This window comes from Balearica regulorum, chromosome 13 (genome assembly GCF_011004875.1).
Source record: "Balearica regulorum gibbericeps isolate bBalReg1 chromosome 13, bBalReg1.pri, whole genome shotgun sequence".
Classification (NCBI taxonomy): domain Eukaryota; kingdom Metazoa; phylum Chordata; class Aves; order Gruiformes; family Gruidae; genus Balearica; species Balearica regulorum.
Window position 1 is genome coordinate 22,878,880 of NC_046196.1, and position 15,711 is coordinate 22,894,590.

Here is a 15,711-nt window from a genome sequence, read left to right on the forward strand (position 1 = left end):
AAATCTCCCCCCATCAGCATTTTTCTCTCTGGCAGGCGCTGCTCCTACTCGCACTTCCCGAGTGCATTTGGATGGAACAGACAGACAGGAAGGGTGGATGAGGGTTGTTTATTCATTGAGCAACTCCTTAAAAAAACAGAAAACCCAAACATTTTTGGTAATAAACGTTAAATCTTTTCCAGATGAGGTGTGTAGCCAGGAAAAGGGAGTGGGTTACACCTCTCAGCTGGGGGAGGACGCGCTACCGGGCAGTGCTGGGGTGCCGACGAGCCCCTCCGCACCCGGCTGTGCTGCGGGGAGCAGCCCTTCTCCATCCCGCCGTCCCCCCCCGCAGCTCCCCAGCCACAAGCCACACAAACCCAAGACACAGTATTTACAGACCACAGGTTCCCACATCACGACACTCCCCCTCCCCAAAGCACGGACCTGGAGCTTTAAGGGCAGAAATAAAACCACTGACCACCCGACCCAGACCGAAAGAAGACTCCAAAGAAACACCACGGTTTGCACGGCAATAAAAAGATAGCCCTTCTAAAGGAGGTCAATAAATAGGAGAACTAGAAAAAAAAAAAAATTAATTGCTTTTGAATTCCGCACATGAAGCCCAGCTCTCCCCCCCCCCCCGCCCCGGTGAGGACTTTCACCCGGCTGCACCAGGAGCGAGGACGATGGGAATGCGGGGAGAAGCGTGCCCCCCCACCCCCCCCGGCCCCCCATCAGTGTGGGCTTCTCCGCCAAGGACATTTTATATCCGCAAAGCTGCCCCTCAAGGGACAGATGCTACTGGCCAAAACCGGTCCCTGGGTTGCCCACCAGCAGATAAACTGGGGGGGGGAGGCAGTGCTGGGGGGGGGGGGGAGCAGCTGTGGGTGGAGGAGTGAGGGGTGCTGGGTGGGGGCAGCCCGGGAAAGCCGGGGGGCTGGGCTCTGCCTGGCCGCTCACCCCTGCTGACCCCCTGGAAGGAAAACCAGTTTCTCCTGAGATGTCTCAATTCTACAGCGAGTGTTTAAATAGCTTCAAGAAGTGCAAAAATCAGCTCAGGGGTGGCAGGGCGTCCCCAGGAGCACCCCACTCTTCACTGGGGGGGGGGAGATGCTGGTGCCCCGCAGCATCAGCCTGGCACAGCCGCATCCTCCAGCGCTGGGCGATGCTCCAGCCTCCCCCCCCTTGCAGAAAGCACCCCGCATTTCTTCACCCCTGTTCTCTTCTCCACCTCCCAGCTGGATCCTCAAGAGTCAAAAAAAAAAAAAACAAAACCCAAACCTCTGAGCATCTCTGCCCAAGGGCTCTTCGGCGCCCATGAAGTTTGCATTTGTGTGAGAAGGAAAAAAATCTCTTATAATACGGCTATTCAATATATATTTCAAGTCAGTCGAGGCTGAGCCAGCCGTCACCTCCTGTAACGTCAGGCCCGGGCACGAGCCAGCACTGCTCCCCTGGGGTCTTGGCACGGAGGATTGCCCTGCCTGCGGACTCGGCTGCCCGTGTCCTTGCCAACCCTCAGGAAAGAAAAAGGCGACCCCCGCCCCCCGCCGTGGTCCCCCGCCGCCAGCTCACGGGGACGATGTTGGCTCCCTGCTTTCGGGCTCGTCGCTTTTGGAGGACTTTGGCTTCAGCAAGATGAACCTGTTGAGGAGGTCGGTGTCCGAGCTGGCCTGGGCGCCCGCGTACGCCTCCCCTGGGGATGAAGCAGAGGGTGGGCTCGCACAGCGGGGACAGCCCGGGGGCCAGAGGAGCGGCGGCTCCTCGGTGGGGGACGGGGACACTCACCGGCGTAGCTGGAGGACTCGGCCATGTTCTGGGAGCCGGTGATGTGGTGCCAGTAGGCGCTGCGAGGCAGCATGGTGGTGGGGGTGCAGGGGTAGGAGAAGTGCTCGGTGCCCTTGTTCAGCAGCTGCGGAGGATGAGAAGGGGGTGAGGGTGACACAGGGTGCCCCGACCCCCCCGCCCCGGGCACAGCCCCAGGGTGGGCTGGAGCTCACCCTGACGTTCTTCTCCATCTCCAGCAGGACCCTCTTGTGCTGCTCGGCGATGGCCAACGTGGCGCTGTGCACGCGCTGGTAGATCTGCTCGCCCTCCTGTGTCTGGAAGGTGTAGAGCCCTTCCCCCGCGTCACACATCCTGCAGGGATGGGGCACGGGGCGTCACCGGGATCCCCAAGCCGAGGGATGATAAAAAATACCCCCCCCCAGGCGGCAGCTGGCCCAGCTTTCCATGCTTTAAGTGCCATCCCTGTGTCCCCTCCATGGTGCCGAGCTGGGACCAGCTCCGGCCCCAAACCTCCCCGGCCGCGAGGGACCCTATGGGGGCTGTGGCTATCACCCCGGCGTTAGGCCGGTCCTGGGGTGACGGCAGCAGTGTCACCTCCCGGTGCGCCCGGCAGGATGAAGGCACCCAGCGGTGGTCCCCGTCCCAGCGAGGCCGGTGACATCTCACCGTCCGGCTTCGAAGGTGAAGCGGGTGGCGTCGCGCCCGTAGCGGCGCAGGGAGCAGAGGGGCCAGGAGACCAGCTTCACGCGGGGGTTGTGCGTGTCCCAGAGGTAGATGTTTTCATGGGTGATCTGCAGCTTGCACTCGCCGTAAACGTCCAGGTTCGGGCAGGGGAGGAGGAACACGTTGAACCGGTCTGGGGGGGGGGGGGGGGAAATAAAATAATTCGGGGGGGGCGTAGCGAGGCCGAGCCCCGAGCGAGCACCCCGCCGCCACGCGCTCACCCGTCTGCTCGCACTGCACGCCGGGCGCCAGCAGGTCGGGCTCCCCCAGGCTGATGTCGTTCAGGCGGGCGCCCAGGCACTCCACCGACAACGTCTTGTACCACTCCTCCGCCTCCAGCTCTGCAAGGCACCACGGCAGCCGCTGGGCGACCCCGGCCAAACCGGGGTGCCCCATCCGGCACCCCCAGCCCGGCTCCCCTGGGCGCTGCCCTGTACCCGAATCGCAGGTGAAGGTCCGGGCGGAGTCGTCGGTGAAAACAATGGCCACGGCCTGTCTCTTGGTCTCCTTGGGCAGCCGGGTGATGCACTTGACATTGCTGATCTCGGTCACCTGTGGAGGAGGTGGGGGGGGGGGGTCACTGAGGGCTGCACCCAAACCCAGCCCCTCTGCACCCAGACCCCGGCTGCTGCACCCAGACCCATCCCTGGCTGCACCCAGACCTGGCCACCGCTGCACCCAGACCCTGGCCCTTGCGGCACCCGGACCCTGGCTGCACCCAGACCCCAGCCACGTCCCCCGCCGGAGCGCACAGAGCAACAGCCACCCCGTTCCAGCCCAGCAAGTTTAGACGGGGAGGGACCCGCTGCGGCACGGGGCCCCAAACAGCGGCAGCACCCCGGCACCCCTCCGCCGCGCCCCCTCACCTTGGGGCACCCGCGCAGGCACGCCGACTTCTCATCCGGGTACTTCTCCAGGCGCTGGGGCCCTTTGCTGGAGGATTTCCGGAAGACCAGCCAGCACCGCCGGTAGATCTGCCGGACAGGGAGCGCCGGCGGCTGCCGCGGTGCAGGTGGGGGTCCCCGCCGCCCCCCCCCATGTCCCCATCCCCTCCCCCAGGGCCCTGCCCAGTCCTGTTGACCCCCCCGATGCTGGGGACAGGACGGGGTGCTGGGGATGGGGACAGCCCAGGCCTGCCATCACCCCCCGCCCCAGAATGCTAATTACAGAGCTTAATTAACGAACACGGGCAAGGCTCCCGAGGGGACCCCCATCCCGCATCTCCCCATCCCCTGTCCTGCAGCCCCTGCCTCCGGGCCTGGCGGGGCCATCGTCCCCAAGCGTGCTCCCCCGCCTCAAGTCCGCTCCCTCTTTGTTCTCCCTAATTAGTGTGAAATTACCCAGCATGCTCATTGCTGCTGGCTCTGAGCGACTGAGGCGGGCGACCAAACCCCCTGACCCCCCACCTATGGGTGTTGCACTCCAGCACCCCCCTAATTTGCACCCAGGAGCCCCCCCAACATGGGGCATCCCTGGTGCCAAAATTGGGCGTGGAGGGAAACTGAGGCACGGGGGGGGTGCTCCGGGACACCCCCAAATCCCTGCGGTGACCCATGTCCAGTGAGGGGGTGCCACCCGGTGCAGGATCCGGCTGGTGCAGGATCCGGCCCCCTGGGGCTGCTGGATGATTTGGGTACCAACAAGTGGGCTGCACCCCCCAGCATTGCTGCAGCCCCCAAAATGCCGCTTATTCAACCCAAAACCGGGGGCACGGGTTGCCGTGACAGGCAGCGTGGCCGGGACACGTTGCCTGTTGTGGCAACCAGCACCCCAAATCCATGGGTGCTCCCCCCATTCCCCCCCATTCCCTGAGACCCCCACTCACCCCCAGCTTCTTGCTCTTCATCCTCACGTAGCCTTGCTTGATGATGTCGTTAAAATTCGTCGCCATGGCGATGGCCCGATGGGGTGGGGGATTTGTTCGGGAGGGGGGCTGCCCTCACCTTCGCCCCCCGCTCCCCATCCTCCTCCTGCGTACCCCCCCGCCTCACCGCCGGCCCAGCTTGGTGCTAGCAGCGGCCCCCATCCTGGCTGGAAAAGAGAAATGACAGATCAACGGGTGACATCTTCCTCCTCCTCCTTCTCCTCCTCCTCCTCCTCCTCTTCCTCCTCCCTTCGCTGCCTGAACCATCCAAGTGGAACAGTCCGGCGTTAACCCCTGCCAGCACGGCGCTGCCAGGCCGGCACGCACCGGTGATCCCCCGCCACGAACCCCAACGTGTGCCCCGGGGGACACCCGCGCTGGACCTTGCCCACGGGTCTCCATCACCTCTCGCGCTCCCCCTCCTTCCTCCCAGCCTGGGCAGCAACATGGTCCCGGCCACCGGACATCAGTAGGGTTCAGTGTCAACGACCTCCTGCCCGGCCAGGCCAGCTCTGCCACGGGCTGTGGCACCGGGTGCCAAAGGGACCCTGGCTCCCAACCTCGCACCCCTCGGCCTCAATCAGCCTGGTCCCCGCTCGGTCCCGCTGCCGGGGACCAGAACCCACGGGGATGGGGGAGTGGGGGTGATGGGGGCTGGGACAGCACCCTAGGGACCCTCTGCTGTCCCCTCGCCTTTGAGGGGAATGTCCCGTCCCCCCACCCCCCGCACATGAGCGCCCCAAGGGAATTCAGAGCCACTGGGGGGGGGGGGGGGTGGTGCACCTCCTGCCCCGACCCAGCCCACTCCCCATCTGCCACCTCAAACCCGGGTATCCCTCACCCCTCCATCACCCCCCCCCCGCTCTCTGCCTCTCCCACCGGCATCGTCCCTCCCCGCGCTGTCCCCCCGCTGGCCGGGTCCCCCGACACTTGTCACCCCGGACCTCTCCAAGCCCCGTCCCGTGTCCCCGTCCCCGAGGCCGGGGCTCCGCCGTGTCCCCCCGCCCGGCCTTACCCGGCCTTACCCGGCCCCCCGGCTCGGGCGGCTCCGGCGTCCGGCTCCGCGTCCCTGCGAGCCCCGGAGCCCCGCGGCCCCGCCCGCCCCTTCAGGCCCCGCCCCCGCCCCGGTAACCCCCTCCCCGCCACCCCGAGCTGCCTCCTCCGTCCCTCCGGGCCCGGCCTCGCCCGGCCCAGCCCAGCCAGAGCCACAACCGGCCGCCCTGGAAGAGTCTTTGTGCCTGTACATCATTAGGCTTCAGAGTGAACACCTTGCGGCGACTGAAGGGCGGTGGCGGCCTCTCGCTGAGCTGCTGTCCCGGGGCTCAGGCAGACGCCTCCTCGTCCCTGTTCCCCCCTTCTGTGCCCCCCAAACTCCGCTTTTCAGAGCCCCCACCGAAACAGCTTGCAGGCACCTCCACCCCCGCAGCCTCATTTGTTGAGCCATAAAAAAATGAATAATCGCTGCAAATAAAAAAAAACCCCCGCGAGCAGCAGAGAGCTGTGCTTTTAGCCAATCAATTAAAAGGCAGAGCGAGGGGATTAGCTCACTGAAATATTAATTTTTAATAAGGTTGTGTCTGCGCTGCTCCAGAGCCCCGCGAGGCCCCGCTCTGCGGGCTGGCTGGGGGGGCCTGGGCTGGGGGGTCAGCGCCCATGGGTGAGCACCCTGCACCCACAGGATAGCACCCCAGCACCTCCCCGGGGTGAGCACCCTGCACCCACGGGTGAGCACCCACAGGCGCGCAGCTCTGCCTGCCTGGCCGCAGCCCTGCAGACACAGGCACCTCTATGACCATGAGCCGCTCCGCAGCCCCCGCTTCTCTCCTCACGGGCACAGCGACGGGCTTTACTCGTGAGCTGGGCTCGTCCCCAGGTGTGGGGACAGCGACGGCAGCGGGGTGACGCCAGCAGCCGCGCATCCAGCCGCACATCCAGCTGCGCATCCAGCCCCGCACGCGGCTTGCAGAGAAACGCCGTGGCTCCCTGACGCTGTCCCCCCCCCCATCCCCTCCATCCTTGCTCCCACGTGGGGACAGAGCAGCAGCCCAAGCCACCGCCAGAGCCTGGGCCCCTCTGGGCTCTGTATTTATAATAAAAAAATCATATACAAATACATACATATATATAATATATATAAAAATGTGGGCAGGAGAGCGTGGCCAGCTGCAGGGCTCGGTGCCCCTCCTTGCCCTGCGCTTCCTCCTCCTGGGCTGCTCAGGTGACGCCGGCTTTGGTGGCCACATCTGTGTCCCAGGAGATGCCGGTGGCCGAGGGGCATCGGATGCCATCCGAGAGGCAGCGGGTTCGGAGCATCTCCAGGCAAATTCCTCCCCACGGCTCCGTGCCTCAGTTTCCCCATCTACACGAGGGTCACCGCGTGGCCAGGCCCCGCGGCAACAGGCGCTTGTGGGCAGAGCACGGCCACGGGACGTCCCTGCAGCGGTGGCACCCGGCCCTGGGCTCTAGGGCACCTGGATCTGCAGGTCCTCGTCCTCGTCTGGGTCGCTGGTGCCGTCCCCGGCGTCGTCGGGGCCGAAGCGGGCGCTGCGCATCTTGCCGAAAAGCGGGGCGCTCTGCTGCCGCCGCAGCCTGCCGAGAGAGAGCCGCTGGGGTGGGGGGCGGTGGGGCGCAGCCCCAGGGGGGACGCCGAAGCCGAGCCCATCCCCCCCGCACCCCTACGGCAAGGCTGCGCCCCAGCGGGATCCCATTTCTGTGCTCCCACCGAGCTCCGGGCGCGGGGCGGCCCTGGGTGATGCTCGGCACAAGGCAGAGCCTCCGGGGCTGGCCACGGCCACGCCGGGCAGCTCAGACCCAGCGGAGGGTGCAGAGCAGAGAGGAGTCATCCCCCTAAAATGGAGCTCCCCCAAAAAAAAGCAAGAGTCCCCATTCCCGGGAGCCTGCTCGTCACCCGCGTTAAAATTCATCAATGAAAATTTATGAAGCAAATTTGAAGTCCAAAGGGCCAGGACCCAGTCAGATCCCACCAGTTTGCTGTGTTTTACTGGAAAGCATGAATTATTTAAGGATGAGCGCATGGGGAAGCTGGGGGGGGGGGGGGAGACAAAACCTCCATTATTCCTCCATGATTTAATGAAGATGTCCCAATAAAATAAAGGAAGCTTATAAACACAACCCCCCCAGCGCCTCCTGGAGACGCGGCATCGATCGCTCGCGGCCATTTCAGCTCTTTACTGCTGGAGAGGCAACGCGAGGCCAGGGAAAGTTTTCAAGGGCAATAAAACGCACCTCCCGCCTCCCCAAACCCCCGCGGGACGCTCGGAGCCTGCCCTGGGTACCAGCGGGTGAAACCTCCAGCAGCGTGAAACTGGACTGTACTGGTCTGTGGGCAGCCTTGTGCTGGTTTAACTGGGAGGTGAATGGGTGAAGGCTGCTCCAAAGATGGCTGCAGACCCTCCAAGGATGTTGGAGGCACTTTGGCCAGGCTCAGCCCAGAGTTCAACCAGGGCTGGTGGCATGGAGAACGTCATCCCACCCTTGGGTCCTCGCTGGTCCCCACCACTGCCCTCCCCAGTCCCCCGCTCACCGGGACTGCAGATGCTCCAGCTGCACCTGGAAGCTCTCGCTCTGCTCCGTCTGCTCGTCCAGCGACCGCTGCAGCTTCCGCGTCTGGTTGTGGGCCTCATCCAGCTGTGGGACAGGACGGGGCTGTTGGCAGCAGCGGAGGGAGCGGAGCTGCCCGCCCTGACCCCCTCCACCAGCATGAGCTTCCCCACCTCGTCCTCGGCTTGGGCCAGCTCCTTCTTCAGCTCCTCCACCCGCAGGCGCAGCTTCTTCACCTCGCCCTCGTGCTGCTCCACGCGGCGGTTGGCATGGGCCAGCTCGGCCATCTTCTCCTGGTACTGCTTCTTCAGCTTGGCGTGGATGTGCTTCAGGTCAGCCAGCTCCTGCGGTGGGCAGGGGGTGGGGGGCTGAGCGGGCGAGAGCCACCCCCACCCCCCTTCTCCCTCCCCAGGGAGCTCTCCCACCCCCCCAGCCCACGACGGAGGAGTTGATGGAGCAAGGACAAGGTCACCACCATCCCCTAGATGAAGGGTGGTGGCAGAGTTTGGGCTTGAGGGGGTCCTGGGGGACGCTGAGCCACCGCTGAAGTGACAGGGTCACCCAGGGAGGGTGCGGCGGGGGGACAGGACCACCCCCATGGCACCTTGTTCTTCTCGAAGAGCTCGGCCTGGATGGTTTTGAGGTCGGTGTCCAGGGCGCTGGCTGTCTGGCGCCGCTTGCGAGCCAGCACCTCCTCCAGGTCCTCGATCTGCGCCCGCAGCTTCTTGTTCTCCCGCTCCAGGTTGAGCTTCTCCGTCTCCAGCCGCTCCCGCCGGCCCCACTCGGCCGCATTCTCTGCCTGCAGCCGCTCCATCTGGGACAGGGACGTGGGGTGGCCGGGGGGCAGCGGGGACCCCCCTCGCCACTCCCCGTCCCCCCACATTGCAGGCTGGGCCTCACCTCCGCGCGCAGCTCGGCCAGCTTCTTGTCCATGCTGGAGCGAGCGCCCAGCTCATCCTCCAGGTCCTCGGAGATGCGCCCCAGCTCGTCCTGGTGGATCTCCTTCAGGATGTTGAGCTGGGGGGGGACACGGCACCCAAGGCGGGCAGCGAGCACCCACCTCGCGCCTGCCCGCATCCACCCAGCCCCTGCGGACGGACCAACTGGCTCAATGGCACTAATTAAGACCCTTAACGAGCACGCTGGAGTTGGGGGGCGGCTGTGGGCCACCATGTCACCCACCAGGACATGCCACCCACTGGGGGACAGCCCACCGGCCGCAGCACCCCTGCTCCCCAGGCACCTCGCTCACCTGCTTCATCACCTCCTGCTTGTTCTTGTTGAGCTCCTCATACTTGATCTTCCACTGGCTGAGCTCGCCCTCCAGCTTCTCGATGTTCTTGCTGAGCGCCAGCTTGTCCCTGGGGAGAGGCAACGCTGGTGACCGCCGGCAGGACGCCATGCAGCGGGGTCCAGGCCGGGCTGGGCTGGCACCCCACAGGGACGATGCCCCGAGCACTCACTCCCGCTCCTTGAGCAGCACTTTTTGGGACTCGTCCAGCCTCAGCTTCAGGGCGGTGACTTTGGTGGGATCCTCCTCCATGACGCTGACGTCCTCCCAGAGCAGGCGGCTCCGTTCCTGGCGGGCAAAGGAGGCCCGGGGGCCCCGCTGCTCCCAGCTCTCCTCCTGCTTGCTCGTCAAGATGTTTTCCATCAGCTCCAGCTCCTGTGGCGCCGCGCGGGGCCCGGCACAGGGGACAGGGAGTCACCCGTGGGTGAGGGGGCGGCCCTGGCTTCCCCCCCCGCCGCAGCACCCGGCCTTCCCCCCCCCCCCCCCCCGTCCCGCCAGCCAAACCCAGCCCCGTCCCTCCCTCTGGACCCCCCCCCAGGCTGATGGAGCGGGCCCCGTCCTCCCGGGGGAGCTCCCACACCCCACCACCTTCTGCTGCTGGCTCCCTGCCTCACGGGAAATTTGGGATGAGAAAATACCGATTTATTACCCCAACCTCGCCGCGACCGCCACGCGGGCGATCTTCTCCCAGGCTCCACGAGCGCGCGGTAAACGAGCTGCAGGGTTTTCTGGGTGCGGGACGCCCCCGGGGACCAAGCGGGGAGCCCCCGGGGGATGCTCGGGTTAGTCTCAGGTTTCCCGCTCGGCAGCCGTGCCATCAGGCGGACTGAACCGGCACGGCGCGGCACCCCGAGCGGTGACTTCTGCGTCATGACAGAGCCGACGGCAGCAGGGAGGGGATGGCTGGAGCATCCCTGGGGTTGCTCTGGTGTCCCTCCTTCCTCCTCCTCCTCCTCCTCCCCCCAGCGCAGACCCCTGCCAGAAGCCCATATGGACAGCCCGGCATTCCGGCCATCGCAGGGAGATGCCACCGGCACTGCCGAAGGCCCTGTCCCCTGCACGGCACCCCGACTTTTGCCTAATGCCTCCGGGGGGAAAGCCCCGAGAAAGGGACCAGAGCCAGTGCCACGGGCATCTCGCCGCACAGGGTATGGGGGTCCTGCCCCCCCCCACTGCTCCAAGAGGGGTCTGGGCCGCCCACGCCGCTCTGAGGGTTCTACCCGCCCCAATCCAAGAGGGGTCCGACTCCCCTGTACCGCTCCAAGCGGGGCCACCCCGCGCCACCCACCTTTGCGGGGCAGGGAGTGACCCCGCGGTGAGGAGCCCCCCCCTCACCTTGGCTTTTTGGGGCGCCTCGGCCCCCACATCCCGCACCGGCTCCCGCTCTGGGTCGGCCTCTGCCTCCGCCCCGTCGGCGTCGGGCGGGCTGCCGGCACCGGGCCGGCCGTGAAGCCATGGTGGCGGGCGAGCAGGCGGCGGGCGCTCCTCCGGTCGGTCGCGGTCACGGCGCAGCCCGGCCAGCTCCTTGGTGAGGGCCTCCAGGCGATGCCGCAGCTGCCGCACCTCCTCGCGCGCCCGGTTGCGCTCGGCTCGCACCTTGCTCCATTTCTCCCGCCAGTTGGCCGTGCAGTCCGACCACCAGCGCATCGTCTTCTCCATCTGGGCCGCCCGCGCCCGCGCCTCCTCCAGCTCCCGCAGCCGCAGCTCCTCCCGCCCTTCCCAGTCCCCTTCCAGCAAGGCCGGGGGGGGGCCGGGCGAGGGCGTCCCGCTGGGGGGGGACGGGGAGGGCTCGGGGGCCAGCAGGGCCAGCAGCGAGCCCCCCGGCAGCGGCGGGGAGCCGGCCAGGCGCGAGGCCCCGCTTTGGCTCATGGCGGGTCTCCCCTAGGGCATGGCCGACACTGCCGGGGCGGCGCCTCCGCCCGGGGACCTGCGGGAGAGAGGAGGGTCAGGGGGTCCCAGGGGGGCTGCAGGGGGGCAGGGCACACTGAGGGGTGGGGTCCCTGGCACGGACCCGGGCAGGTGCCCGGTGAGGACTCTGGCGACGTCCCCAGCGGGGTCCCTAATGATGGCCCCAGCCGGGACCCCGGCGACGGCCCCGGCAGGTCCCCGACGGAGACGCCAGGGAGGGCCCCAGCGAGGACCCTGGGGGGGTCCCTGCCGACGACCCCAGCAGCGGCCCAGGGCGGACCCCAGGGAGGGCCCCAGGGAGGGCCGCAGCCCACCGCCCGGCCACCGGCACCTTGTCCCCGCTCGGCACTGCAGCCTGCCCCGGGGGCACCTCTGCCGGCGCACTCTCTGCCGGCGCACTGGAGGCAATCACGTCTACATGTCATCGGGATGACGTCATCCACACGAGGTCATCCGGATGACATCACCTGCAGGCCTCCAAGAGCATCCCCAGCGCTGTGGTGGGGGGACCCGGCCGCACCCCGACGCCCGCACCGAGGGTTAAGGCCCGGACCTGGCGCTGGCGAGGCAGGAACAACTCCGGAAGACCGAACCGGCCGCGGCGACAGGACGCGCGCCAAGGACGGCCGGAACGCCGCTCTCCGGCGATGCCGCAACGAAGGGCCAGCGCCGACCACCTACGTCCCGGCACGGACCTCACATCCCGGCGCGGCCAGGTGGGCAAACCGCCCCGGGAAACCCTAATGGGAGGCTGCTGCCCGCCCTAATGGGATAAGCACCGAGCGCGGCTGCCGCCAACCCGCAGCCTCCCGGCAGCTTTTCAGGACGCCGCAGCCCGGACCTGCTGCCAAATCCGGGCGGGCCGGGAGAGCCGGTGCCGGAGCAGCGGGAGCGTCGGCCCACGGTAATTCCGCGCTTTGCAGCGGGGGGGAGAAATTTGTTTCTCTGAAGATAATGCGCTGAAACGGGGAAGTTTCGGTAAAAGTTGGAGGCGAGCCTCGGCCTGCGCTCTCGTGCTGCCCGCGCGGGGGAGGAAATCCCGGAGCCGGCAGCGCCCGGCACCGGCAGAGCCCCGGCTGCCGCGCGACGCCCGCGGGAGCGCACGTGGATCGCGACACGCCACTGAACGCCACGGGGCGCGCGCCGTTCCCCCCCCCCCGCCCACCCACGGCCCGGCCCGGCCCGGGCTCCCGGCGGGGGCGGAACCGCCCGCCCCCCGCGCCTTCCCATTGGCCGGCGGCGCTGCCACTCCGCCGGCGGCGGTGACGCGCCCCGGCCCGCGGGAGCCCCCGCATTCCTCCGCGCGCGCCCCGCCCCGCCCGGCCCGGTACGGCCGGTACCGCCCCCACGGCTCGGCCCGCTACGGCCCTGCGTGGCCCTGTACGGCCCGGTACCGCCCGGCCCGGCCCCTCCTGGCCCGGCCCGGCCCGGCCCGGCGCGGCGCGGCCGTCGTGTCCCGTCCCCCCCCCCCCCCCCGCCAAAGTTTCCCGCAAGTTTCCCGGTGCCGCCGGTGTTGCCGGTGCCGCGTCCCGCCTGCCCGCCCGGCCCGTTCCCTCACCCGTGTCGGCGCGGCGGTGGTGCGGGCAGCCCGCGCGGGCCGGGGCGCTGCCGACCGAGTCTCCTCCTCCTCCTCCCCCTCCTCCTCCTCCTCCTCCTCCCCCCGCCGCTCCCGCCCCCCGCCCGCGCCCGGGGGGGGCCGGTCCCGCGGCTGCAGCCCGGCCCGTGGCCGTGGGTGCGTGTTCTGCCTCCGTGGGGGCTTCCACGCTGCTTTTGACACGGGACGGGACGGGTGGGGGTTGCTCGTGGGCGCGTGCTCGCACGCGTGGGTTTCCAAGCCGTTCTGCTCGTGGGGCCTTTGCACGAGCGTTTGCCCGTGGGAGCTTGCGCGCGCGTGCAGGTGGGTGTTTGCCCACGGGGGAGCTTGCTCGTGGGTGTTTCCGCGGGCGTTTTTACGCGCGGGTGGGTTGCACGCGAGCGTCTGCGCCGAGGCGCGCACGCAGCGATGCCCGCGCGCTAACGCGTCGCGAGCATTTGCGCAGGCCGTGCGCGGGCACGCCGGCACGCAAGCGCGTTGCGCGCAAGTGTTTGCACGCGGGAGGTTGCACGTGGTTGGGGTTGCTCGTGGGCGCTTGCAGACGTGCGCGGGAGCGTGTTTGTGGGCGTTTGCACGAGAGCGTGGTGCATAGTGGGACGTCCTGGTGCTGGCTCCGTCCTGCTTCCGACCGAGCAGCAAAGCCTCGAACCACCGTTTTCCCCCCGATATTTTTCTTTTGCTGGATGCTTTTCAGCCAAAAAATTTGAGAAATCCGAGCGGCCGAGAGGATTTGTGTACCGCAGGACGGGGAAACGATGCCGTGGGACGCTGGCACCCTTTCCTCTCCCAGTGTCGAGCAATGCAGGGAAAAATAAATCAAAAAGTAAAGCAAAACTGCAAGTGCCTATGCGTGTTCTGTCCGAGCCCAGTATTTTTCCACTGGAAACAACCCCAAAAAGCTGGAGGCGGGGGATGCTTTGCTCTCCCACGCCCCTATCCCTGCGTTTTTGCGCCGGCGAAGCCCGAGCGAGGGGCTTTGCTTGCGGCCGGTAAAGCCATTTTGCAGGCAGTTTGGCCGGAGCTGCTGGTGCATGCTGGCGGGTTGGGGTTTTAAGCCGATCCCAGCCCTAAAGCTGGGCTTTGAAAGCCAGAAAAGTTTTTTCCAAGTGTGTCTTTACTGTTTGCGTGGACGTGAGCATCTCGGTGACGCCGGCGGGTTCAAGGATGCATTGCAGCATCCTGGGATCTGCGGGTTTTGCCCTTGCGCAGATCAAACCTGCTTGGCCCAGGGCATGCCACCTAAGGGTGTGGACGGTGAACCACCTCTGTGGTCCGTGGGCCACCCTCCTGGCACCCTTCTCCTCCGGGTCGGGGTTTCCAGCCTGGCCCGGGGTGCCTGGCTGTGCCCAAAGGGCTCCCATCTTCGGGGTGGGTCAGGCAGAGGCGGATGGTTGCCCCACGCTGTGAACTGAGACCTGGAGACTCGTTGCATGAGTGGCTGCAGGTGCTGGGCGAGCACAGTGTGGCATTGCTGTCCCACGGCGGGCACCGGTGTGGCCGAGCTGTCCCTGCTCCCCGTGTCTCTGCACGTGGCCACGTCCCTGCAGCTGGACCCAGCTGCCCCTGGAGCACAAGGTGAAGCCTTTTGGGACAAAAATAACCATTTTTTGGGAAAAAAAAACCCAAACCCCAAGATCTTTTTGCCTTCGGCTGTTGGGCTGGGCCAACTGGCATGGCTGGGGAGCTGTGCCGGCATGGCTGGGGGTGGTGCGGAGGCGGCCGGCTCCATCCCGGCGGTAGCACCGCACTGTAGTACCACAGAATCATGGAGTACCTCGAGTTGGAAGGGACCCGTAAGGATCACCGGGTCCAACTCCCTGCTCCTCGCAGGACCACCCAAACCTAAACCACGTGACTGAGAGCATTGTCCAGATGCTCCCTGAGCCCTGACAGGCTTGGTGCCGTGACCACTTCCCTGGGGAGCCTGTTCCAGGGACCGCCCGCCCTTCTCAGTGAAGAACCTTTTCCTGAAGTCGACCTGAACTTGCCCCGACGCAGCTTCATTCCATCTCCTCGTGTCCTATTGCTGGCGACCAGAGAGAGATCAGCACGTCCCTCTCTGCTGCCCCCCTGGAGGAAGCTGTAGACTGTGATGAGGTCACCCCTCAGCGATGAGGTCACTTGTCAGCAATGAGGTCAGCCTCTCTTCTCCAAGCTGAACAAGCCAAGTGACCTCATAAGTCATGCTTTGCAGATCCTTCACCATCTTGGCCGCCCTTCTCTGGACACACTCCAATAGTTTGATGTCCTGCTTGTACTGAGGTGCCCAAACCTGCACACAGCACTCGAGGTGGGGCCGCACCAGTGTAGATGGGACCAGCACCTCCCTCGACCAACTAGCGACGCTCTGCTTGATGCTCCCCAGGGCATGTTGGCCCCTTCGGCTGCCAGGGCACGCTGTTGACTCGTATTCAACTTGCCATCACCCCAACCCCCCAGATCTCTTTCCGTGGGGCTGCTCCCCAGCCTCTCATCCCCCAGTTTGTAGGTATAACCCTTCCCGGGTGGAGAACCCGGCACTTGCTCTTGATAAATTCCATATGGCTGGTGATCGCCCAGCTCTCTAGTCTGCCCAGGTCTCTCAGGGGAGTCCACCGCTCCTCCTGGTTTAGTATTGTTGGCGAACTTACTTAATGTGCATTCAACTCCTGCGTCCAGACCATTTATAAAAACCTTAAAGAGCGCTGGCCCTAAAGCTGAGCCCTGCGGCCCCCACTGTGACTGGCCGCCAGCCTGGTGTCACCCCATTTACTGTCACTCTTTGAGCCCAACCCATCGGCCCGTTGCTCACCCATCGTACTATGGACTTGTCTGGCCGCGTGCTGGGCTGGTTGTCCAGGAGGACACCATCAGAGACGGTATCAAAAGCTTTGCTAAAAGCCAAGCCCACCACATTACCGGCTTCCCTTGGTCAACTAGATGGGTGACCTTGTCATGAAAGGAAATGAAGCTGGTCAAGCAAGACTTTCCCCTGGTGACCCCGTGCCGGCCACTGGCTCC

The 15,711-nt window shown here is 66.2% G+C and overlaps 3 protein-coding genes across 5 annotated transcripts in view; all 3 read right to left on the minus strand.

Moving 5' to 3' along the window:
• CIAPIN1 (cytokine induced apoptosis inhibitor 1) overlaps positions 1–12,470 on the minus strand; it is a 37,620-nt gene extending 25,150 nt beyond the window's left edge. The window contains exon 1 of the mRNA XM_075765920.1: positions 12,467–12,470. The gene's annotated coding sequence lies outside the window, so the exon portion shown is untranslated. The remainder of the gene's footprint in view (positions 1–12,466) is intronic.
• Positions 90–4,600, minus strand: DOK4 (docking protein 4). 3 transcript variants are annotated; one of them, XM_075765914.1, is made up of 8 exons: positions 4,319–4,600; positions 3,360–3,467; positions 2,931–3,045; positions 2,715–2,834; positions 2,437–2,626; positions 1,983–2,121; positions 1,771–1,894; positions 90–1,678 (listed from the first exon to the last, which is right to left on the minus strand). In XM_075765914.1, exons 1-8 carry the CDS (start codon positions 4,382–4,384, stop codon positions 1,554–1,556), a joined length of 987 nt encoding a protein of 328 aa, XP_075622029.1. In that variant the 5' UTR covers positions 4,385–4,600; the 3' UTR covers positions 90–1,553. The 3 variants fall into 3 exon arrangements, with proteins under 3 accessions (XP_075622029.1, XP_075622028.1, XP_075622030.1); XM_075765913.1 differs by having other exon boundaries at positions 1,337–1,678; positions 3,360–3,491; positions 4,319–4,510; XM_075765915.1 differs by having other exon boundaries at positions 1,457–1,626; positions 3,360–3,491; positions 4,319–4,513.
• On the minus strand, positions 6,414–12,762 carry CCDC102A (coiled-coil domain containing 102A). Its single transcript, XM_075765912.1, has 9 exons — positions 12,676–12,762; positions 10,545–11,136; positions 9,382–9,584; positions 9,171–9,279; positions 8,819–8,935; positions 8,523–8,732; positions 8,092–8,262; positions 7,902–8,005; positions 6,414–6,946 (listed from the first exon to the last, which is right to left on the minus strand). Exons 2-9 carry the CDS (start codon positions 11,076–11,078, stop codon positions 6,820–6,822), a joined length of 1,575 nt encoding a protein of 524 aa, XP_075622027.1. The 5' UTR covers positions 11,079–11,136; positions 12,676–12,762; the 3' UTR covers positions 6,414–6,819.
• Positions 12,763–15,711: the final 2,949 nt, after the last annotated feature.